The sequence below is a fragment of the Cupressus sempervirens genome, chromosome 10, assembly GCF_028749045.1.
Source record: "Cupressus sempervirens isolate cs-2001-9-10 chromosome 10, ASM2874904v1, whole genome shotgun sequence".
NCBI classification, from domain to species: Eukaryota; Viridiplantae; Streptophyta; class Pinopsida; order Cupressales; family Cupressaceae; genus Cupressus; species Cupressus sempervirens.
In genome coordinates, this window is record NC_143127.1 from 227,617,771 (window position 1) to 227,644,390 (window position 26,620).

General features: G+C 35.5%; 1 protein-coding gene across 1 annotated transcript in view; it reads left to right on the top strand.

Annotated features, from left to right (window-relative positions):
• The window catches only part of LOC149533454 (uncharacterized), a 48,769-nt gene extending 23,503 nt beyond the window's left edge, over positions 1–25,266 (top strand). The window contains exon 4 of the mRNA XM_089803807.1: positions 24,785–25,266. Coding sequence (XP_089659933.1) covers positions 24,785–24,985 — 201 coding nt within the window. The 3' untranslated portion in view covers positions 24,986–25,266. The remainder of the gene's footprint in view (positions 1–24,784) is intronic.
• The last annotated feature ends 1,354 nt before the right edge of the window (positions 25,267–26,620 follow it).

Consider the following 26,620-nt stretch of genomic DNA (forward strand, 5'->3'; position numbering starts at 1 on the left):
GAGAAGTAGGTAATGAGTTAATAGTTGAATTAGGAGATGGAGGAACATAAGGTCCCAAAATAGATGGAAGGTTTGAAGGCTTTATCTTAGATGGATAAGGACCAAGAATAGATTTAGAAGATATAAATGGATAGTGGATATGGATATCAGCATCCTTAGAGTGAACAACATGACCTAGGCCATTAATAGACTCATGAACAACTTTAATAGGAGCAACACCTTTGACAGGAGAACTTAAAGCTTGAGTATAATTTTGAAGTGGATGTGGAGAAGTAGAACAAGAATGGATACTTTGATCTTGAAGCTTGAGTATAATTTTGAAGTGGATGTGGAGAAGTAGAACAAGAATGGATACTTTGATCTTGACAAGGATTTTCGGATAGCATAGGAAAATTATTTTTCTCATGATCTCCAATAATCTCATTAGGGATGGTGGAAGGAATAACATGATCTTGCCTAGTAGAGAGGCATGATATGGGAGATGGAGGACTATGTGGCTCTTGAGATGGAGGGATGACATCTTAAGGGATATGTGAGAGTTCTTGATCTTCATGTTTAGATTTTTTAAAATCCTCTTGACATGGATCCACTTCTAAGGACAAGGTAGAATGTGGAGTTTTCATGGTAGGCTCTTGAAGAGATAGTGAAAGGCTAGTTGAAGTGAGAATAATAAAAGTAGTAGCACATGAAGGTTTTGGATCTTTAGTTTGACTAGTATGGGAGAGGTTTGCAGCTAAGTCAAGATTAGCTTGGGTTTCTTTTAGAGACAACCCCTGAAGGTACACATAGTCAATAGCAAAAGAATTAGGTGCTTTGTTTGGTGGGGGTATGTTGGAAAGCTCAGACACTTTAGAAGGTGATGGCATGTTGGACGAAGTAGAAGTTGCATTTGAACCATTGCTAGACATGGTTTCATGATGTTGATCAAGCTTGAGAGTAGCATCTTTGATAGATAAGTTCTTAAGTTTTTAAATTATGCCAACATCAAATAGATCTTGGATTTTATTTTTCAACTCCATGCAATGTGAAGTTTCATGAAAATTATTGTCTATGATAGGCACAATAATTACTCATAAAGAAGACTCCGGCCAAAGTGACTTAGGCAAAACAATGAGTTTCTTTTGAAGAAGTTCTTCCAAAGTTGATTCATAAGATCTTCCCAAAGGGGTGAAATCACGCTTTGGTTTAGATTCCCAAGGTTTTTCTTCAAGAATATTTCTAAATTTCTTGGGTGTTTGTGGACGGTTTTGAGATGGCTTGGACTCAACATTATAGGAGGGTAAATAATCTCGCAAGGAGAATTTGTTCAATGATGTGTCATCTTCCTCCATTCTTTGAAGTTGAGCGCTCATTGATTGGATTTGTTTCTTCATGTTTGCAATAAGTATCTCTTCTTCCTCACTAGGAATATTGGATTTAGTGCATTTGTTGTTAGCCATTGCGATGTCCTAGGTTTATGTGAAGCCAAAAAAACTCTCTTCCACCCTTAGTTGCAATAGTCACAGGTAGAAAAAGTTTGACAGGTTTAGACTAAGACCACACTTAAAATGTCGTCTCGAAGTAGGTGTAAGTGATAGCAAGGGTGATGTTTTCTAAGGTACGAATGATTAGTGGCTAGAACAACCAAGAGATTGACTATCGTGATAACAATGGATAACAACACAGTAGAAGAAGTATAATAGTGGAGCAAAGAGACTAGTTCAAATGTGGTCCACAAGTGTTCAAGCAAGATAGTTTAGCTTCAGATAGTTGCAAGTGGAGTTGTGTAGGGAGTTTTCTTAACATAAACCAATGAAGATTCAAGAAGATAGTAGAGTTGTCATTTTCAAGCAGTTTCTCATCAAATGTTTAACTAACATTTCAACAGTTTTGACTTGTTTGATATTTATGCAGATTTTGGATTTTGAATACTCAAGCACACAAAACACATCAACAATCCTATCAAGGCTTTCAACTAGGATATACAAAGATCAACTAAAGGGTGTCCTCGATATACACAAGGTACGTGAGGTCCAAATCTGTAGATGAAAGAAAATAATGCCACAAAGTTGGGAGGAGACGGTAACCCAAATCTCCACCTTCACTTCTCAAAGGTATAAAGTTCTTTGGGGCTTAGCCAAGAGTGACAAGATTATACTTCCAAGAGAGGTGTCTTTCGATTCACCTCTCGATATTTATACTCCACCAGAACACGGGAGTTGAGGTCGTCCCAAGGGGTGATGAAATTCCCAAGCAGGCCTCCTAAAAATAAAACAAGTTCACTTATTTCTTGTGCACTCAAGATCATCCAAAGGCGCAAGAGGAGTGAATACGTAAGTGGCCTTGAGGTTTAAAAGACACTTGTTCTTTCCCAATGAATCTTTAGATTTTGTATTCTACTCTTGAAGACACTCATGTTTAACATGCACGATTCTTTCCAACTTACAGCATTCTCAACATAATAAATCGAGAATTTGTCAACAAAAGTAAATCGAGCGTCATCGACATAAGAAATTGATAGGGAAAAGAGCCAATTCCTTTATCCATTCAAGATTGAATGTATTCATTTTAAGCACAAAAATCAAAAAATATTTCATCGTAGTGGTTCTTTGATCCTTAAGCACTCAAGAGTGTGTTATTAACATGCATTCCAATGAAAATGTGTTCTCTTTAAGGCATTCAAGAGTGTGTTTTAGCATTCATTCCAATGAAAGACATGTAGATTTTAATCCATAACATTCAAGATTGAGTTTTTAGCGCATTCGTTTAATTGAAAGATTTGTCAATTTATTAAGACACTGAAGATTGAATTTCATTGTTTTAGATTTGAAGGCATTCAAGAGTGTGTTTGGATTTTAAATTTAATTGCAACATGCATTCAAAGACAAATGATTAATCATTCAAGTTCATTCCTTTCTAATTTAAAATCCTCCCATGTGCTTCCTTGCTCCTTTTTACAAACCTGCAATAATAATAATAATAACTTGATTAAAACTCACAGATTTGCATTATGAGTTAATTTTTTTTATGAAAATACATTAAAAATAGAATTTGGAACAAAAAAATCTAAATTTTTTACTGCGATCTCCTCATAGAGTCGCAAACCTACAATAAAATTTTCAGATTAAAATTCTGTGATTTGTGTTATAAATTAATTTATTTTATGAGAAGTCATAATTTTTTTATATTAAAAATAGACGTTTGATCTGACAATTTGGAAAATTTTACTGGAAGCTCCTGAAATTGTCCCAAATCTACAGTAAAATATCTAGATCAAAATTCCATTATTTGAGTGATAAATGATTTTTTTATGTAAAAAATCATTAAAAAATTATTTAAAATAGATTTTTGTTCAGAAAAATCTGAATTTTTTTCTGTGAGCTGCACATATCCATATCAACCTACAAAAAATATTTCATTATTCAGATCGATGATTTGTGCCAAAAATGATTTTTTTTATGAAAAATAAAATTAAAATTTTTAAAAATGGAAAATCAACCCAAAAAATCTGATTTTTTTTTCTTGAGCTGTGCATGTGCATATAATCTACAGAAAAAAAATCATTTCCCAATTCATTGATTTGAGCCCAAAATGATTTTTTTAATGAAAAAAATCATAAAAAACATAAAAAATCAAAAACCAGTCCAACAAAATCTAATTTTTTATTTTTATTTCTGAAAACATCAAGATAAACTTGCAAAACAAATTTCATTAATAATTTCCATGTCTTTTAGGAGATATAAAAAAAATCTTTAAAATCTTGCAGGGAAAATTAATTAGCATCTGAAAAGTGAGAATTTGAGGCTAAATATCATGTTTAGCCCCACGGTGGGCGCTAGAAATGTATATGTGAAATGCGGGCCTCAGATCCTCACACACACTTCAACATGGTCTTTACCTGTGGAATCATCCTGGAATAAACATGGAGTTGTTTATCCAAGACGCTCGACAGAGCGACTTCTTGCCTTCTAACTAGGAGGATTTTGTCTATGTGCTCTCAGATCGAGAAGCAGGCAACCAAACCATCTAGTATGAAGGGTTTATGCAAAGTATGTAGTTATGCAGTTAATCTAAATGATATGCAATTTATTCCACTAAGCAATAAGAGAAATTAAGCTAAATGTATGCATTTTAATCTAAATGATGCTAAAATATCAAGTAAGTATGAAAGCTAGAATGAGTAATTAATTCGACAACACTTCAATATGATTCCAATTTCCAACCTTTGTAATGAGGGATTAGAAGTCTCTTAAATAGAATTCCCAAAATCCATCAACGGTCAAGATTAATTGGGATGAACAGTCGAGATTAGAAATGACATTCAGTTAAAATGGAAAGTTTCCTTAAGAAAAGGAAGTTAACTGATTTCTTTTGAGTGGAATAAGGAATTAATTGACTTGTTTCCTTTTCCGATTTTAGTTAACTAAGAGTTTCCATTTCTGAACTGAAAAGAGAATATTGGAGAAAATATTTGATTTAAAGCAATTAAATATGACTTCATAATTGAGTATTCTAAATTGAATAATTAAATTCAACAATTAGAATAAGAATATTTAATTAAATCAAATATATTTAATTCCTCATGTATATTAGCTAAAAGGGGTGAATTTAATTAAAGTACTAAGGCTTATAATTAAATTAATTCAATTAAAAGGTTAATTTAGCCAATTCAATGAATATTCAGGAATTAATTAAAGTAAATGATTAATACAGATTAATGATTTTCTGCATTTGACACTTAGGTCGAGTAGAGATTATCAGAATCAAAATTGCCTAGTGACATAGGACTTTATGGTTGATCAAATAGACTAGAATTGGTTAACATGGCAATGAGCCAATTTTGGGGTACTACATTGATAACTGGATATTTATGTTGTCAACAACATCCTACATTCGTACCGATTGACCAAGTATGGTAGATTATTGAGAAGTTAACTCATTCAACATTTCTTTGTGTAAATTGTTTTTCGATAATGCACTTGAATGTGAATTTAAGTGTTAAAGCTCTTGACATCATGGGAAACATTCCAGTTGTAATGAAAAAATGATGGGTATGATGCATTGAAAATGGCACAGAGCTCCTTTTTTTGAAGTCCAAAATACTTGCCCTTGTATAATGATCTGGGATATTGATCCATTGGAGGAATCTATGTGCAAAGGATATACTCAGGAAAGACCAGAGGTATTGGGTCATCAAGGATTTCATTGCTTGCGAGTAAGCAATTTTGGTAAGGGTGGATTTGTTATGTCCTTATTTTGACAGAGTAAGCTGTTAACATTGGAGTAGCATAAATACACATACGTAGTTTCTGTCAGACGTAGTTTCTGTCAGATAGTCAGGATTGAAACTAAGATGAATGTGTCGTCAATTTGTTAACTCTGCAGTGGACTGGGATAATTTGGTCATTTAACTGGTTTCTGCATTGATTGAAGAGTGGCTTTGACATATGACTCTAGACACTACCATTGATTGAGGCGAACTGCTTGATTATGTGCTGAAATTGAGGAAACGGTTGCTCAGTTAAGTGCAGAGATTGAGGAAAGGACTGCTCACTTAAGTATGGACGGTTCTAGAAAACAAAGCATAAGGAAAAAGAGAAGGCACCTTTTGCAAATTAAGAAACATTCAACTGTCATTCAGTGTCCATGGCATTGCTACAGCTGTTGGCTGCTTTGGAGATGACCTTCCAGGTGTGAGTCTATCATCTTGTGGGCAGAAACCCTTAAAAGCAGTTCATGGCAGTATAAATTTGTAATGTGGGAGTACCCAACAAGTTGTGTTAGATTGGATGACTTCCCTTTGAATGTATATTATTATCAGAAACTTACAAATAATTGAAGTATAAGTGTTTATTATTGCTTGTCTTTTTGGTCTTTTATTTGTTCATTTAATAGAAGTTTTTACAGAAGCCCAATGAATCTTCTTAGTTTTGAGATTACATGTGGCTTTTAGATTTTTCATTATAACCAAGAAGATGAGCCTCCTACTTTTCGTCTTAATCCAATTCTGCTTTTATGTATAATGTAAGCTTAATCAGTACAGCCATAGGCTTGGACATGTCTCTGCCGACTTTCAACAATTCCATGCTTTTCAATGTAGACATTCCTAACAGTCTTAGGAGGGACTTCATTCACAATATGTGCCCAACGTAGAGGCTTTCAGGCTTTTAGCCCAAGCTTGCAATTTATATTTCTAGAATGCAAAATTTTAGGTAGGAATTTAGGCTTGTGCCATATTTTTTATTTCAGCTTGCCTCATTTTGTTAAGGTGTATAAGGGATGCTAAACCTTCCTTGAACACTTATTGGGCTTACATAAAGTGTGAAATTATTTTTAACATACACTCTATCTTAAGCATCTTAATATGTTGTCATTTTTTTAATATTGAAGATCGTTTACAAACCTTGTGCTTATTCAAGCAACAATATGAGACTTACAAGCTTATTCGAGCTCCTTACGCACAACCACACTTGCTCCTTATGAGCAAACAAACTAGAAACAATAATTAGAAGACCAAGAATCATGACGTAGAGTTCACCTTTTACAATGAGACAAATACAACCAATGGAAGACCTAGAGTCACAACTTAGAATTTCACAAAGATGTCCCTCTTGGGATTTTAACCAGGGTCTCCACAATGAGAACTCATTGCTTCAACCAACTAAGCTAACCCCTTGGACTTATGTTTTCATTTTCTATTTCAACATGTGGCTTAAGTATTTTGCAATCTAACAATCCATTGTTGTAGCTTAGGAAATGACTGAGAATTCTTCTTTGCAGCGAATATAATCAACAGAAGCCAAGAATTACCTTTCATCATGAAGTGGTATTTTATCAATTAGACTTCTCAAAGCATTGTGCAAGAATTAGGGCAATCAGTTGTCCAAGCTCTTCACGAGGTTTTCTGAATTGATATTAATTCTATACACATCCTTACACTGTTTTAACCACAAATAAGAAGAAGCTTATGAACTGTAGTCAATTTGGCAATAAAATATTAATGGGTGACGAATGTACACGTTCCAAGAGGACTAGAATTATCAAACTTGTGTAATCCATTGGTAAGGAACTGCTAGTGAATTGTCATCCATGTCTATGATTAAACACCTAAATGGGATCCACAAAACTATCAACAATGTAAACCTTATCATGGATTGACTTGTAAAATGTATCAATTGAAGCAAACTTTATTATCTGCAGGATATGATAAATAAGGTTGAAGTTTCACTTAAAAGCCTTGATAGATCTTTATTGAACTATTGTTTGTGTCAGTCCACGTCTATATAATAATTTTAAAGTCTGTGCTATACTCACATATTCTCAGCCCATAGGATGGATGATGATGAGAATCCATGTAATGTGCCCAAGTTACAGTTTCTGTACTTATTTTATTTTATTGTAGTTTTTGATTTTTACACAAAATACGATACTGATTACAAAATGTAGACGACTGAAGATACTTGAATTAAACCCTCTAGTTCACTATGCACCCCAAGGAAACCCTTTAAGTATTCGATATGAATTGATTTTTGTGAATAGAAATGGATTTATTCTGCTGGTAGCAACATCATATAAATCCAGATGTGATATTTATTCAATAAGAATAAGCAGAAAAGCTTTTATTGATCAAAATTGAGAATTACATAATCAAATTCAGTCACAGGCTGTTCAAAAGTAATAGTACAGAAGTTGTACATACTGTAGGCTACTATTGTTGGTGAAATCAGACTTGCATGGTCACCTTTAAACTGAAATACACTTGTATGGAAGGCTGTACAGACTGGCAGGGCATTAATATAGCAGATTTGGAACTCAAAATGTCTGGAAAAAACAATGGAGTGGTATGGAATTTGCCTGCTTCCCAAACTGCTCAAAATGGTACAACAAACCTCTCTTAGGATGCTGATCAATATTAGATGACAATTAATAGCTGCCAAGGTGTGATAACCTGTATAGCTGATGTACCTTCTAGCTTGAAGCCATACTTTTCCCACAACTTTGAATTATTGACATAAGTAGTATAATGCAATTTAAGATGATAACTAAATAGTTAGAGCCAGAGTGAATTTACTCATTTTATGCTGGTGGGTCATATTGAGCCATCAACTTGCCAACATGGGTACATGTAAGGGTATGTGTACGAGAATCAGGTATGTGGGTATGGTCAAATTTGTTCTGGCCCTTGGGCACATGGGTTTGGGTATGTATATATATATACATATACAGGCACACAAAAGCTTTTAAAGAAATATATATAATTATAAAATTAAATACATTTGATTTAATGATACTCTATCATCGATCAATGCCAAATGCCAAAATGGTAGTGATATAGATAAATATTAAATGCCAATTGATAAATATTTGAAGTTTATCTTTATCAATTTACATTTAATAGCAATAATTTTGATTGTCTAAGTTTTTGTCATTTTGATTCTAGCCTCGACTTCTAGGACCCCTTATTTTAATCAAATTAGTTATATGCAAGGTTGCACGGGTACGTGGGTACGGGAACGGGGACGGGTACGGGAACGGGTACGGGTACGCATATTTTTCAAAATAGGGGACGGGGGTACGTGTGTATGTCTATTTTTTCTATATTATTAATATTTTATAGAAAATATAAAAATCAAAATATATGTCATGAGTCATGACATTGAGCATTCAAAACAAGAAATTTGAAATATATATATATATATATATATATATATATATATGCTATTGCTGAATGTTTAATGTTTAAAGTATTTTTCATAATAGGGGACGGAGGTACTTGGGTATGTCAAACTTATTTAAAAATTATACCTTTATATTTATAAAAAATCTGAAATTATGAGTCATGACAATGGTTTTTCAAAACAAGAACAGTGATAAAGTTTGCAAATGTAATGTATTGTTTTCAGTTTCAGATTTGCTATATGTTTGAAATAATAATACATGATAAATGCTTAGATGCATAACAAAGAAGGCAGACTTTAAACATGAACAAGAGGATCCTAAATCATATAACAATGACATATTGCAAATGATAAACTTATGAGTTGAACAGTGATAAAGTTTATTGTTAATGAGTATCAAAGTTTCAAACTGATTTGGTATTGAATTAAGTTTGATAAACAACAAGGTAATACAAAAATAAAAAACCAAAATCAGAATCTTAATCAAGGTCCTTAGCTATGATGCTCTCCACCGAGTACCCGGTACGTGGGATACGTGTACCCGGTACTTGGGTACGTGGGTACTCGGTGGGTACGAGTACCAGGGGTGTGGGTACGAGTACCCATGCAACCTTGGTTATATGACAAAAAATCCCACTAACTAGTGGGGATTTTGGAGTGGAAACCCCAGTGGGTTTAAGGAGCAACAATGTTAAGCTGTACAAGGTATTAGTTGTAAGAAAACCTAATGATATAAGGTTTGTGAGGAAACATATTTTTTTTGAGAAATGAGAAAAAAGAGTGTGAAGTGAGCAAAATGATCTTTGTATTGGGCGAAAAGATTGTTTTAGTAGTGTCTTAGGGTTATTGGATGCAAAAAAAAATGCATAGTATTACTATTTACACTATTATGTATCTAAGAGGTAAATAATGATTTACATAGTATCACTATATTGGATTTCTATTAGGGATAGGGAATCCTTATATATATATATACCTCATATACATAAATATATACAGACTCAAGTCTTATTACTGTTTGGCTAACAAGGGAAGACTGAAGTGTTGCCAAAGGAGGGGTTTGTCTAAATCTAAGCAATCAGATCTTTTGTCCAAAGATAGGGTGGGGGTCAGCATTTTGTAAGCCTTTGCGATACAGACTTGGACCTGTAAACTTTGAGGTAATCAATTGCAAATTTGGTATCCAGGAAACTTGGATAACATCCACTTCTTCCTTCATCGAGTTGAAATAGTAATAAGGTTGGATATGAGTGTTAATGAATGTACAGATAACTTAAATTCAATAAAATAAATAACTAATCCTACTAGGGAATATTACAATCCAAACCCTAATTGAGAAATATAGGATGAATTAAGTAAAGTCCCAACAGGGGACATTACAGAAACAAACAATTCAAAAGAAGACTAGACAAAAGAAACATAACAATTTTAATTTACAAGTGGGGGGAAAGGAAGTGAAGTTCATATGAAACCATTTATAGGTTGAGAGAAACAACACCCTTTACTCCGCAACATGGAAGAGGGAGGTGAAATTGGTAACCTTTAGAATCAAGAGAGCGATTTCTTATGGACAATGGCTTAGGATGCACAAGATGGATTTATTAGGAGGAAACAAAAAGGATATATGGATGCCATCTTTCTTCTCAAAACATATAGAAGGGTCAACTTGAGTGGGATACAAAATATTCTTGTTTTGTGCATCAGTAGCAAGGACATGATCCTAGTTCACCTAAAAAGTGAAGACCTCATAATTGGGTTCGCCATCACTAATACAATAATCTTTCGCTTCAATGATGAAAGTCTGGAAGTCAATTAAATGATAGCTTTAATACCTTTTAGAATTTTGAAGGACATCTTTGATCTCATAACTAGTATATTTGCTTCAGTAGTGCAACAGAAGCAAGTACAAATTCCATGTTGGGTTCAGTTCTAAAAGTGATTTCTGAAGGTGTTTCGATGTTTTGGCCAAGGGTGTACGATCAATTGTGAGCATCATTATGCTTGTCACAAAGAGTGGAAATATTTATTCAAACAATAAAGGGCAGGAACAAAGTCCTTTTCATGAAAAGTTGCAGCTAGAGTAAAATGGTATGCGCTGCAGAGAAGAGGAATATATTCTTGAAAAACCTATCTGTTTAAGTCTATGGTGAAATGTGCCATACTAAAAGATGAAATATCAGCTGGTTTTTCAAAGTCAAAATTCTGCAAAGACATTTAAAGATATGCATCTCATCACTTTCAATAAAAAATTACAACACCATTAAGTGGCACATGACATACAATAGGAGTTGTAGAATTTATTAAAGATGACAATTTGCTTTTGCATGCTCAAGCATGCACCCCTGAATGGATGAACACATTTCTGGAAATCATAGTTGCAGGCAGAATTAAGAGGCGGATGCCATTGAAGGTTTTAGTAAGTGTTTAGATCAAAAGCTAGCAATCTAGTGTGCTGGCATACATAGAATACAATGCTAGGAAAATGAAATTCTGCAATCCCAATGTGAGGTACATTTTTAAAACAACTTTTTAGGCTTGGAGAGCATTGTTTTGTCAAAAGTTGCACCTACAGTATCAGGATGTGTGCCCTTATGAAGACAAACAAGGGACTCAAAAACAAAAATATGCAGACCTATTCAGGCATGCTAAGTCACAAGGTTTGAATTCGAATTTGAGTTCGTCGAGCTTATATTTTGGCTAAGGTAAAAATTGACATGAAATTTTTACTTATATAAATTTATTTATTTTTAAATATAAGTAATATATCCACAAAACTGTCAAAATAGTTTGGCATTGCTAAATTATTAAACTAAATAAGTCAACTTTATTTTAATAATAATATCATATTTTCATAAAATTCGGAAGAAGTTGAGAAAGGGTAAAAATTCGCTGAAATTTGAACTTCATGGATGAAATTCGGCGAATCTTGTGACTTAGCAGGCATGTGCTGTATAGTGTAATCACCAGATTTGAAGATGTTAGACAAAATGCGGATACTATTCATCAGAGCATGCCATTTTAAGTCTGACCTGATTTTCCAAAGGTTCGAATGCAAATGTTGAAGCTCATATAGGTGGTGCCTAGGATTTTGGAAGTCTTTTTCATTAAATGGACTGCTGTTGATTTTGGAAGTCATCTTCATTAAATGGACTGCTGTTGATTTTGGAAGATCATTCTTGTGAGTTTGAGAAATTTGGAGTAATTCACATTCCCTCTGTAGTCTTGAACTTTGTCAAAACCATTGTTTTGTAGGCTGCTCAAATCTACTGTGCATGCAGTATTTTTTTGTTGAAACTATATAGTAAAAGAACCAACCAGTATTTCAACAAAAGTCCTTACAATTACATTTTCATTAGCAATCCCAAGGTTCCCAGCTACAGTAGTGAAGGCTTGAGTATGTCCATCAGTACACTGTGAGCCATCTTCTGCAAACACTGGAAAAAAATTTCAGGCAATCACTGCCATAGTAAATTTCAGAGAAAACAAGGACAAAAATGCTTTCCTCCAATAAAGCGGCCAAAAAGTGTTAACATTCTAATTTAATGCCTCAAGTCATTGCAAAAATATGAGTGACTGTTAAGCCATAGTAGCTGCGGTCAGATATTATGGTGATGAATACAAACCCTTAAAGATAAATCTATCACCCTTATATCCAAATCAAAACTCTATGCAAGATCAAGTATACAGTAATGTGTATTATCAGATTCCAAACATAATTATTCTCTTTTGGTAACGATCAAGAAATGATCTGATGTTATGCACAGCAGTACATTGTATAATGATCGAATGTAATGTAGCAGATCGACAGCTTTCATTTGGTTATTTTGTTAACTAAACCGATTAGTAATTGGGCCTTTTGGAAGCGACCTTTGGTGATTGATTGTGTTGGTTGGCAAAGGACCATGCCATGAATGGACATGGCTCCACATTGTGGAGACATGTCCACCAATCACACACACACACACACACACACACATATGTATATGAATGGATTTCATGAAGAGAGATATAGAAATTGATAAATACTCTCTCCTGTGGATCCGTGATTTTCAAGACTTGAATAAAAGAAGTGTTTCAGCATCATACCAATATTATATGTTCATTGGCATTCATAATTGTTAAGGATTTAATATTGAATTTATTCTGCAAGCAAGGAAGAAGAAAGTTAGTACATTGTAATCTGCATATTGAAAGAATTGAATAAGTCTGATATAAATTTAATAAATCTTAACATGGTATCAGAACCTTGGTAAAGAAGATCCAATTAAATTGAGATATCAGACTATTGTCTATTGATATTGCAGTCATATTTCATTCTTCACAATGTCAAAGATGATTAGATTTGAAGATCGACCTGTGAAAGACTTCGGAAATTATCATTGCAAATCAAATATTTGTCAAAATGCTCATAAGCATAGAGTGTGAAGTATAGACAAAACGGGATTGATTTTTGTGTTGATAAGGGATCAAAATATTTTACCATCTCTATAGTAAAAACAAAGATGTAAAGGAGAGTAAGGATTTTCTGGCTCTGAAAATGTTATCCCCATCTTCCCTTTGGTTACATTCAAAGACTGCTAAGAGCAAGGTTCAGGAAGACCAAAACTTCAAATAGCTTGAATCAGAGTGATGTTGATGCGAGTTTTGTACCACTTACATAACATATTAGCAATTGAACATTTGACACGGAGTATCAAACATACAATTCCTCTCTTGAAAAGTTAATGCTCATGAGACATGAGTATAACTCCAATGTTCCTTACATCGTTGGATACTCGCTCAGTTTTATCGATATGATTTGCTGATAATCATGTAGGTGGCCTTACACAAATTGTTGAGGATGACTTGGACTTTGGTGGGATGAAGGTGATGGTGGCTTGGTTTGTGAAATGTGCGGAGGCAGATAATGTTGATGATGGTGGTGATGGAGGATGTGTCTGCCAGTGATGATGTTGATGGGAAAGCGATGGTCGTGGAAGGTGATGTGTTCTAATATTCGACCTACTCTAACTTTCTTCTCTCTAAACTTCAACTGCCCAGCTACTTACTTTTCTACTCCTACTCCTATGAATGGAAGGTTAGCAAACGGACAGGGATTGAACCTAATGAGAGCTGACCAGCGGCCTCACTTCCATAGGTGCAATGATTCGAAGGAATAATAAACTAGTTTACCACACAAAGCTTCTTAACCAGCCGCTAGGATGCTAGTGGCCTAGTATTTATCCCTATCAAACATTTACCAATGCTACCATACAACTATCCATCTACTTTAACTTCACTTAAACAACCTCAAATGCAACCAACTTTAACAACTTGAAAGGAAATCTAACTAAGTGGAAGTAGAAAACATGCAATAATACCCAATGTTCTTAATCAACATGCAAATCGCAACAATGAAAAAGAGAGCAATTTTGGTATTATCTTCGCAACAATTTCTCCAACCGTTTTACAAATGAGAGCAAATGGCCTTTTATAGGGGCTAGAAATACAACGGACGGTGGAGATCAAAACAAGATCAACGATCCAGATTGGATCCTCAAAACCCTAATTAGGGTTGCCACCCCATCGGCCAATGAGAAGTTGCCACCTCATCAATGGACCAATGAAAAAAGTGCAAAAAGTGGCAACCAATGAGAAGGCACCAAAATGGTTGCCAATCAGAAATAGACACTTGTCCTATTCTAGAAGAAAAGGAAATTGCCACTTGGGCTTACATCAAATGATCTTCTAATATAAATCTTCCCTTTACTTTCATTTTCTTAGCTAAGGCAATGAACTTAGCTAGCCTTTCGTTAACTTCTTCCATAGGAGGACAAGGTGTGTGCTTTTCCCTGAGTTCCATTGACTTCGCCACGCTGCTCGTTGCTTGAAGTATCTTTTCGTGATCCTTTTCATATTCCTTCGGAAATCCAATAAAAGCACTGAGAGAGGAAAGGGTGCCCAAATGCTTTTTCCTGATGGCAACCTTTCCCAACTCATCCAATCTCGATCCAAAATCTGTCTCATTGATATTCTCTTCTCTGATATCCTCAAAATCAAGTGCCACCCCAACGTCGCGCATCATGGTTGAAATAGAAGTGTCGACGCTTGGACTGTGTCGTGCAACCTCATTATGTATTTCCTCAAGTTTTCTAAATCTGGTAGTTAATGCAATAAACCAAGATTCAACTATACTCAATCCTCTTTCATCAACCAACCTGGCCCTTTGAAAATATGCCTCTGGTAGCCCAATGAACGCTTGTAGCCTAGGAATTGCCAAATCTCTGATGGGAAGGAAACCTTTCCACTCTTCTTCGAATAATCTGAACTTGTCTCTAACGGCCACTAATGATTGGAATGTCGAGATGAAGGAAAGCAAGAAATTTCGCCCATCTTGGATTGTATCATGGATCCAATCCCTGACTTGATGTAGCTGAGCTGATATCTCTCCTGAATTGCTCTCGCTGTCTTGAGGAAGGGCTAGTTGGTGCAGCTGTTGGATGGGCTGGCTATCTCTCCAATATTTGTTCTCGGCCTCCAACTTTACTATCCTTTCATTTGCCTTCCTTAACCTTTCTTTGATTGATGCCATACCTTCCTGAACCTCTTCACACTCCATATCATTTGTATTCCTTCCCAAGTTATGTTCCACTATCTCATATTCTTGGGCCACAATCTCATTCACTGCCTTGTTGACTTTTGGGATAGCAATCTGAACCTTTCGGTGATCATCATTGTTGCTCCTGATTACCCTTGCCACCGTTCTTGCCATTTGTTTTTGGTTCTCGCTATCACCCTTTTCCATTAACCCTTGGATGTCCTCAGCTGTATGGGCCGTTATCACCTCACCTCTTGGCATAAGCATTTGTCTTAACCATAGTGGTGCAGTGCATCTCCCCAAATCTGGATTTGGTTCGACCAACAAAGCATCACCAATAGCATCGGGTTCCTGACTTATTGCCTTGATGTCGATTGGTCCATCTTCTTCTCTACTAGTTTCTTCCATATCATTTCCTTGCTGGTTCTCCGAGAGAGGGGAGTACTCGGTGCTTTCACTATAGCCACTTGACTTTCACTATAGCCACTTGATTCTGAATCAGAGCTCACCTCCACCGCGGCCCCTTTATCATTTGAATTGACCTCTTGGCTTCTAGCCTCAATTATACTCTCTCTTGATGGCGTTGCATACTGTCTCTTGGTTGGAGGCTCTGGATGTTCTTTGCCCTTCTCTACCTCCAAAACTTTCTTCTTGCTTTTTCTAATCATTTCCGGTTGCCAGCTATTTCCTTCATTCCTTTGTCCGACTGATTCTGCTTGTCTCTCTTTTGGTTTCATCATCTCATAGGTAAGGGGAGTCCTTTGTCTTTGTAACTTCCTTAGTCCCTCATTATACCACGACTCGGTATGTAAATCCACTACCCTTGTGACTGCTTCCAAGGAAGGATCCTGATGGTCATTCCAATCCATTGGATTCAATTCTATTCCTTCTACTATATCATAGTCTTCTCTCAACACATTTCCATCATCCTCTAGTTGATTCGGAATATCGAGGCCTCTCCATCTAATAGCCCTCATCATGTTCACCGACAGCCTTGGGAAAGCTAGCTTTCTCACATGAAAGTCATCTTTGGCGTTGGCCCAAAAGTCTTCTATGGTGGGAACATGCTTGAATTCATTTCCATGAGATACCTTGATAAGACCATTAGGATCGAATCCTTGCCTTACTTTGTACCATCCTAGATGATACCATTCCAATTCCTTCTCTGCGGCTTCAAAGGAGGCTCGATTTGGGCAACTATCATTGCCAATTACGATTGAGAATGAAATGCCTGTTTTCTCTTCGTTTCTCATTATTCTATCATAGTGCTCAAGTTGCCTAGCCAATTCTAACAAAACTACCTTGTCGGGTGAGTACCTTGGAAGCCTCTTGGGACAAACTGTACTTCCTGCCACTCTAATGTATGTAAACTGCGGAAATTGGATGAACCAACTTCCATATTTCTTTATCTTTGTTTCTGCGTCTGATGAAAGTCTCTTAGCAGGTGTTCCTTGTAGTACCCTTACTGTCTTCATAGCGAAGGCATCACAAAATATCTTGTAATCTTTGTTGTTGTTCAAATGGAGCGGCGGATAGCATTCATGTACCAAATACTGTCCCAGTCTGCTACCAACTTCTCCTAAGGCCTTAAGTCCCGGACTCTTGTACAATCTAGCAATTAGGTAGAACAGATAGGAGCCCATGTAGAATTGCCTTTGGTTTTGCACGGTTCTAAGTTGCAATTCTAAGTTCTCGCTTATGATCTTGGCCCAATCAAACCTTCTTTTCCCTTTCTCGATCTCATCAATGAAGAAGTACATCCAGTTTTCAAATTGCATCCCTTGAGCCAGGCCCATGATCCGGCTGAGTAGAACAACGAGATCACCATATTCTGGTTTGAAATTTTCCATTGTGAGCCTTGATGATCTGTTAACTCCTTTCCTTCCCTCGCGTATCCAATTCTGCTTTAGATGCGTGTAATAGGCCTCTTGGTTATCTTGAAATGATTTAGTTGCTTGGTCCATCATCACAACCGTCATGCCCTTGTATTGGGGAATGTTGAATGTTTCTTCGATTGCTTGTTCGCCAATGCTGGCCAACACTCTCTTACCTTCATCCAAAATGATGGATTTACTGTTTAGATCAAATCTGGATGCACATTCCATAATCAATTTTGGACAAGGCAATTTGGGAGGAAAAGTCGCTGCATGTACAATTCCGCTCTTGTCTATCCTTTTTGCCAAGGGGGATTGTCCTTCCTTTAGTTTGTCCCTCATCCGTATCATGTCCACTGTACCGATATTGGTGTCGGTTATTCTCTTCATTTTCGAGAAGAAGGAAGTTTTGGGCATCATATCCTCTTTGTCTTTCTTAGTGTTTGCCCGCTTGGGATTCTTAATTGCACTACCATCCTCCATGCTCGTCGCCCTATTACAGGATGGTAGAGTGGTGGACCAGAAGGCAAGAAGAACCAAGCGGAGCAATCCTTAGACTAGAACGAAAGATGGATGTCATCTTAAGCACCCCTTGCAACTCTAGATGATGAAAATTCACCTTAACCAATAATTTTACAGTGACTTTTCGGAACCTAGGATATGACTTTCAAGAATTTCAAATCCCTTTGCAAATTAGAAATTTAAACTTCTAAAACTATCCAACACTTGCTCAACAAACAAAATTCAGACTTCCATATGCATCCCCTGTCTCAACAAAATCGCCAAGTCTGATATAAAAAAATGCAGTCCTAAATAGGAAAAATCAGACCTTCACCATGAATTGCCCATGTCACCAAATTAGATCTGCCTCAAGAAAATGTCAAGAGTGAAAGTTCTGCCCTTGCCTTAATTCGCCCAAGCATGGAAGTCTTCAATTTGCCCAAAAATGTCACCTAGGGCACAAATCGCAGCACATAGAAGGAGAACAAATCACCAAAAGTCTGCAAAAATCTGCTCACAAGGAAAATCGCCAAGGCCTGAAATCTGCTCTTCTAGAGAAATTCGCTCAACAATGGAGAGGAAATCTGCCTTAGAACAAAACCGCCAAGTATGGAAATCTGCTCCCAAGGAAATTCGCCCAACAAATGCAAGAAAACTGCCTTCTAAAAACTCGCTAAGTCTGGAAAAATCTGCTCCCAAGGAAATTCGCCCAAGGATAGAGAGGAAGGAAAGAATTGTGAGGAAGAAATGGGAGTTGGGGTCTCTTTTATACCCAATTTCCTTTCTCTCTAAGCTGGCCGACCTGGTCCTGGAGGAGGGAAAAACAAAAATTAAATCCAAGTTAAGGCCCACAATTAAACACTTAGCTCAAAAATTTTAATTTTGCCCAAAAGAAAATTGCACTTTTAAATTTGCCAATTAGCTCCAAATTGCAAAATGAAATTAAATGGCCTTGAGGGTGTTAAATATTCCCATTTAATGAGGGTTTAGTAATTAATACGTCATTAAATTTGGATTTTGGCTAACCAAAAGCCATTTTTTCGATATTAAATTACCAAATTCATTAAAAACTAAAAGCTTTCAAGGCAATTTTAATCTATTAAAGCCAATTTTTTGCAACTTTCTACCTAAATCGATTTTGCTATGGCAAAAAATAAAATAAAATTGCATTTAGAACCAACAATCATTTTTTTGCAATTTAGCCCTATTTCAACAAAATTAAAATTTTCACCAAAGAATTTTTTTTTGAGATTTTCCAAAACTTAAGTCTAATCAAAATTTCCCTTTTGAAAATCATCCAAATTTACACAATTAAAATCAAATTTTCAAAAGAAATCGTCTAAGTACAAAATTCACAATTTTATCCTGCCAAGTTGAAATTAACTAAGAGAATTATTCGGCCTAGGGATAGAATTGATAGCTCTGGAAAATCAAGCTAAAAAAAAAACGGGTGAAAATAAGCTAAGTCTTTCCCACATTTGTCTTGAAGGTGCCAAGGCGTGAAATTTTCAAAACTCAAAAATTTTGGACAATCCAAAAATTTGCCGAGGCGATTAAAAAAAAAGGGGGTCCCCAAGATTTGGGGCGATGTGTGAAAACCTCACAACAAGTGATATCTCTGATGCCAATCTGAAAGAGCATTGGCAAAGAGATGAATCCATTGATAAGAAAGATTGGAGGCGAACAACTTCCGTCGGAAATGATTGCGGACATCATTAGCTTGAAGAGGACGGATAAATTAGTGTAGTGGCCAGAAGAGATTGTAGAAATGATAGTGATAGAGAACTGGAATATGGAGAAATGATTATTGATCTGAAATTTCTTCGCTGGCAAGATGATGGCAGTTGTGACAAGAAATGGTCTAGAGTGTGAGGACCTGAAGATGCTGCAATTTTGTTGAGATATGATGAAAATTGCCTTGAATGTGAAGATGGGCAATCAAAATTAAACATGGCAATAGAAATGCCTTGTGCGATATTGGGAACACTTGCAGAGTTATAGTTTGAATAGGAATAACATTCATATCTAGAAGAAATGGGATATTAATTTAGAATACTTTCCATTTTCAGATTAATAGCTGGCAACAATTTTTGATTGCACAATTTATGGTTGGCTGAAATGGAAAATTATATCTGCACAATTTTTTACAATTATATTAGAGATATACATCCTTCTCTCCTTTATTTTAATTCAAATATACTGAGTTCATCAAGGTACATTCATGGATAAAGGAAGGAACTAGGGATTATTACAAAGTGAGTATACAAATCATGCAACACGATGTTCTGCATAGTTTTCCAAACTATCATCTTTGTGACAGAAAGCAAATATTGTGGATACATTTGACTGCAGTTTTGGACAAGCATTTCAATATTCCTCAATCAACTCATTATGGTGATGGGAAATGTCCCATTTCAAATTGAAATCTGTGATTTGTCATCTCTCTCTCTCTCTCTCTCTCTCTCTCGGTTCAGCAATTCCAGATTTGAAGCAAAAGAAAATACTCAGTTAAGGTTTAGCATCCACCACTATAAAGAATGGCTTCATCTTCATATGCCCCACAGACAATAGAGGGCAACGTGGAAGTACGCACAATGAAGTGCTGTAGAGAATCTTCAGTTGCTTACATATTTTCTCTTAAATATCATTGTGTATGCTACATGGTTGAGTCATATGGGAATCGGCTATAGAAACATACATGTTGAAATATTTGGTGCAGTTAAGATCTTCTGTGGTTTGTTATGTGTCTCCTGGTGAAATAGTGAAATGAGCCATGGCATAAGAGCTGATAAAGAATGGTGGATCTAATGGTGACATTGGCAGTGAGACCACTTGTATCAATGGAAATACATGCACATTGTTCAAAATCTCATCCATTATCCAACATTATATTTGTTTATGTTCAAGCCATTTTTTGAAGCATTGTTTTGTTGGTGGACTTTGGCTCTCACTATTGTTGTGAGCTTGCATCTAATCCCTTGATTGGACAACTCATTGGATATATCTTCAACTTGCACTCAGCTTAATGACTTCAGGTACGTATTCAACACAATTGGCATGGAGGATCCACTGTTTGTTGTCTAGTTTGATCTTTGTGGTTTGAGCCTGTACTTTATGACAAAGTTCTCCATGTACATGCAGTGGCGCCTCTCTTTAGCTTACTTCTTATGGAGGACAAAATTCAATAGTTAGACAATTAACTAATACCCATAAGGAGTGGTTCAACGAGTATGAAATGAGGATTAAGGATATTGTAAGAAGTGATGAAACACTAAAATCAAAGAAAGGATCTAGAGGATCTGTTGTCTTCATTCCTCACAATCAAGTTGTGATAAAGAACCCCATAAATGGAGATGTAATCTTTTATGCATGGGACCATAACGATGTATTTTACACAACCTTGAATCACATGAAAACGTAGATAGTGGTATCATAAGAACATCAGATACATCAATATGAATAACTGCAACTTCTGAGAGTTTTGTTAGTTACTTGGATTGGGATGGAAAGAACAATGTTATATAGATTGATGCCACAAAGTATATGTCAAACTAGCACTAATTAAGTTTAATTTTGCCAAAGAATATGTTCTTGGTCCTTGAATAGAGGTCTAGAGAAAATATTTCAGATCTAATTGCATTCTTGGATCATGATATCTTCCATGAGTGGGACCTTGTGAGGAGGGTATGCTTCTGTGTCAGAGGGAGCAGCTAAAGGATTTGGTTCAGATTAACTTTTGAGGATCTTGATTCTTGATCATATTGGTTTAGAGAGAGCAGACCATGTTGAAGGAACTGTAGCAGTCATAGGACTAGGATTCATGAGATGGAGTCCCATGTACGGAGACTGGAAAGATACAGAAGTCTAGGATGTGATATTCGTAGATAGACTGATACTTGTTGGATTGAGGAGCATTTAAGAGAAGAGTTAAATGCATCTTGTGTGAAATTCATGTAGATTGATAACATGACACAACTTGTTTCCATAAGACTGAGTTGATGGCACATATCTAAATCAGTTTTTCAAAAGAGGAATAATTAACATTCAAAGGGAGTCTGAAAATCCATCACAGGCAACTTCGAGCGATGAAGTTAGAAGGATTTAGAGGGAGTTTGATATTTCATTACAAGTAACTTTGGACAAGGGGGTCAAAAAATTAGTGTTTGTTTCATGAGTTCTCCTTCGTGAAGGAAGAGTTGAAGGTGAAATTTCTCATAATACATTCTTCTGTATGAGAGAGAGGTCTGAAGTGAAAGTTCTCATTCCACCCTCTGGGAGTAGCTATGGTGTAGCCACCCTTTGATATGGTTCATGGTGAATGTCATGACAACACCATGTGAGAGAATTTGTGGTGACTTCAGGTAAATATTGGATGTCATGTGTGTGTCTCCATGACTTTAATGGGCCTGCCCCTTTGTGTACATTATGGAAAGGTGAAGATCTTATAAATAATGAGCACTTGTATCTAACATTGTAACTTGATGACTCTACAATGATTAATGTGCTATCATGACGAATATCATGTGAGTTGATATTTGTATGCACATCATGATAATTAGTATCTCTTGGACATTTTGATAGATATCATGAGACATGAAATCTGTTGTATATCATTATGTTATTTATGAGATAATGATGGTAGATATTATGTGACCGAATATTTGTGGACATGCCATGATATGTTATGGTAGACATCACGACATCACGAGACATGATGTCAGTGCACATACCATAACTAGGATATAAGAATGTCACGTAACTTGATGTTTTCTATCTTCCTTGATATCACAAGTTAGGCAATATCTTAATTGATTTATGTTTAGTTTTCATCCCTAGCTAAGAGGGAGTGTTAAGACATAGTAGCTTTGGTCAGATATTAGGGTGATGAATTATATACAAACCCTAAAAGATAAATTTATCACCCTTATATCCAAATCAAAACTCTATGCAAGATCAAGTATACAGTAATCTGTATTATCAGATTCCAAACATTATTATTCTCTCTTGGTAAAGATCGAGAAATGATCTGATGTTATGCACAGCAGTACATTGTTTAATGATCAAATATAGTGTAGCAGATCAATGACTTTCATTTGGTTATTGTGTTAATAAACCAATTATTAAATCGGGCCTTTTGGAAGCAACCTTTGGTGATTGATTGTGTTGGTTGGCATAGGACCATGTCATGAATGGACATGGCTTCACATTGTGGAGACGTGTCCCTTCACGGCATGTCCCCCAGTCACAGACACACACAGATATATATATATATATATATATATATATATATATGAGCCGATTTCATGAAGAGAGATATAGAAATTGATTAGTACTCTCTTTGGATCGGTGATTTTTCAGACTTGAATAAAAGAAGTGTTTCAGCATCATACCAATACTATATGTTCATTGGCATTCATAATTGTTAAAGATTTAATTCTTAATTTATTCTGCTAGCAAAGAAGAAGAAAGTTAGAACATTGTAATCTGTATATTGAAAGAATTGAATAAGTCTGATATAAATTTAATAAATCTTTCCTATTCATTTACGATGAAAAATTCAATAGCAGCATGTATTTTTATCACTATGATGAAGATGAATTCTTTTTTGTGTTGGAAAGGGACAGCTCCCTTGTAAAATGATGGTTTTGTATTTTGGGTACCATTCACCCATAAGCATAAAAAGAACAGGAAAATAAAACGAAAATGGGAGAGAAGAAAAAGAGAAGCCTTAGGTGGAATAATTATGCAGATGGCACTTTGAATGATTAAAAAAACAAAAAAACAAATCAGATCACGAGCTACTCCCTCATTGCTAATGGTGATGGGTGATTAATTTACACAATGGAACAGCTGAGATCCCAGATGCACAGTATTCACCAGGTCCAGCACTATGTAGGTCTAGCATAACAAAGTATGAGAGCAAGGATACATGACATGCAGTTGAAAATGGCTTACTGGGTGTAATTTAGTTCTTTCTTACAATCTGATAATTTGTTAAGAAAGGGCAACACATTTATTTATTAGCATAACATGATTTAATTTTGTTCAAATTGCATTCCATTGACACTGTTAAGAATGTTACAAACACAATCACATAATCTAAGAGGAAAAGGATATTTTGGTTTTTGACAAAAAACTTCAAAACCTAGCAGCTCCTGGAGAGAGCTTCCACTTCTAAAATCTTATGACTTCTTTGGATTAAATTCATGGCTAAAAACAATTAGTCTCCCTGACCCAAAATGCTTCTCACTTCTGCATTGTACTGCAAGGTGGAAATTATTGCTCATGACTTTTCCACATTTTCCTCAATCATCTCAATTACAAACTACAAATTTTTGTGTGTTTTGAGGCATACCAAAAATATCTTTGAACAAATTTATTAATTTCATTAAATTTTATTATGTGACAAATATAACTTATAGTGGACACCTTTCAAAGTCTTTAAAGTATATAATAAGACATTCTTAGAAACAATTGACTGGCATATCATGATGACAAGACCACTAGGTCACTTGACAGTGCATGGTCAGCTAGTGAAGTAGAATGCCAGGCTAGGGTCTTATCCATTAGGCTAGAAATTTGACAAAGATTGTGCACTATGAAGTTTCGATGTTGTTGTCATGAGTGTATGAAGCATCATATGCCTTCTTCTAAAATGACTGGAGGACAATTTTGACCATGATGATGAATTAAAGGTGATTCTGTACTGGAGGCTCATACATGGTCGAATCGGCATGTTTCAAAAGATGCAGTTGGAGGTTTTATCTCCTTTTGCCGAAATATGGGGTAACACTATTGGTATCCTTAAACTAGCAATGTGATATATGTTAGTATATAGGAATATAACTTGTGACCCTTATTACTTGTTATTGCTTATGGATTTCTAGATCATCTTCTCTGTGATTGGCTTTGAAGTATTGAATAAGTCTTCATAGTGCTATAAGCCCATTAAATTTTCATACAGATAATGCTGTTGGTTTTTAATGTGTCATTTTGTTGATCTTCACGGCAATAATTATCATCTACTATAAATCAGCATGCCTTGTGGCAGACGTGTTTGTGAGTAAAATGCATATTGCACAGATGTATCTTCTGATATTAATATTCTTATAGACTAACCAAGATTTTTTTTCATCTAACTTGAAATTCTTTAATCCTTTTACTATAATTTTCAGTCTGCTGTTCAAGGAGTAGATGAATACAATTATTTGAAGAAACAGAAAAGAGAGCTTGTAAATGAGCACAAATCTCTTTCTTTCTCACAGAAAGAGAAAAGAAAAAGGGATCTTGGCCAGGCGAGTCGAGGAAAGAGCTATGTAGAAGAGGAGAAGAGGCTTTTGAGAGATCAGGGGGTCTATTCTGGTTTTGATAAATAGAGTACATTTTGTACAGTGACTGAGACGATTAGTTGCATTACCTACCACTGCATTCCACGAGAGTAATATGAGTTACTTGTATCAACACTCAACTTCCAAAAGATGTTGGGTTTGATACCTAGATGCCCTTCAATAAGACACAAGTTGTTTAACTTTTCTAGAATGTATGTTAAGTGAAAAACATTCCTTTGTACTATTTAACTGCTGTATGGGGTCACCAAATTTACTTTTGGCCTTTGCATATCTAATTTCTATCCCAGGATCTTACTAATTTTGACCAATTTCATTTTCGCAAGGCATTTGGTATTATACCTGTATTGTACATCCATTAGTCCAGAAAAATTCACAAATATATGCTAAGGCAACATTCTGGTGCTACCTGTTATCATAATATTCTAATTTATAAGGACTAGCTGAGACATAATAGTGTAACTACGATTAACTAAATACAATGATCATTAAATCGGTGGTGGTTTAAGGAATTTGATTGGCACATTAATGGTGGAAGTTTTTGGATGCATAATCAAATGTTACAGATGGCAAAAGTTACCAAATGATGAAGTGAAAAAATAGTTTTAAATCATTTTCATTAGCAACAGCTACGAGCTTCTAGATCTTCTGTAGAATTCAAGCTAAAATAATGGAAGATCAAGAATTAACAGAACAGAAAATTATTTGATTGATTTATTCATTAATAAATTACAAATTTATAACTTCCAAAGACTCAAAGGCCTTCCAGTAAAACAGCAAATTCATTTGATAAAACACTTGACCAATTGACAGCGAAGTGTAAAGTACTGACAGCTAACTGGAGATGCTCAATAACAAACTAGATACCTAATGGCAGCTATTTATGTTGGAACATATATTTAAACACCACCTCTTAGCACTACAACATTAAATTGACTGATAACATAAAACAAAACAATAGAAAATAGATTGTGCAGAAACTGTTCTATAGAAAACAATTCTTGGACTAATAAGATATCTTCAAGCCATTTGCAACTTCAGTCACCTAGCTATAATCCTAGTTCCAACATCATTGGACACCATTTGCATAGGAAATGTCTTCTCACCATTGTAAAAATAAAATGCCGAACTTCCAGATTCATATTTGTCTCATTATCCCAATGAGGTTAGCTTCTTTGAGCCAAGAGCACCTTGGACTATAGAGTTACATACTATTTTCTGTTGCATTGTTCACTGTCTTCAAAATGTTAGCCTCTTCAAAATAGGACAATAGCTTCATATTCTAAATGAAGTAATCATTGCCATCAATATCTGATTTTTTTTTTCTGCAGGCCTCATACCATAGTGATATTGTTTTGTGATTGTATCAGACATTGACAGGTTGATCGTTTGGTGCAATGACAACCCTAGCAGTTAACAATAACTTCTTCTTCCCACCATTACTATGATATGAACAACAGTGGGGAAGTAAGTCACTGCATAAGTTTGGTCCACTGTAGGCAGCTAAGGAAGATGATTTTTCTTCTGAACATCAGCTAACAACCCTTGTCATTTGGCTACAGTTCAGCACAAAATATAACATATGCAGCACTTAATAATGTTCAAATAGAAAATAGAAACAGAGGAGCACAATGGCTCTAATAGCAAATTGAAAAATAAAGAATA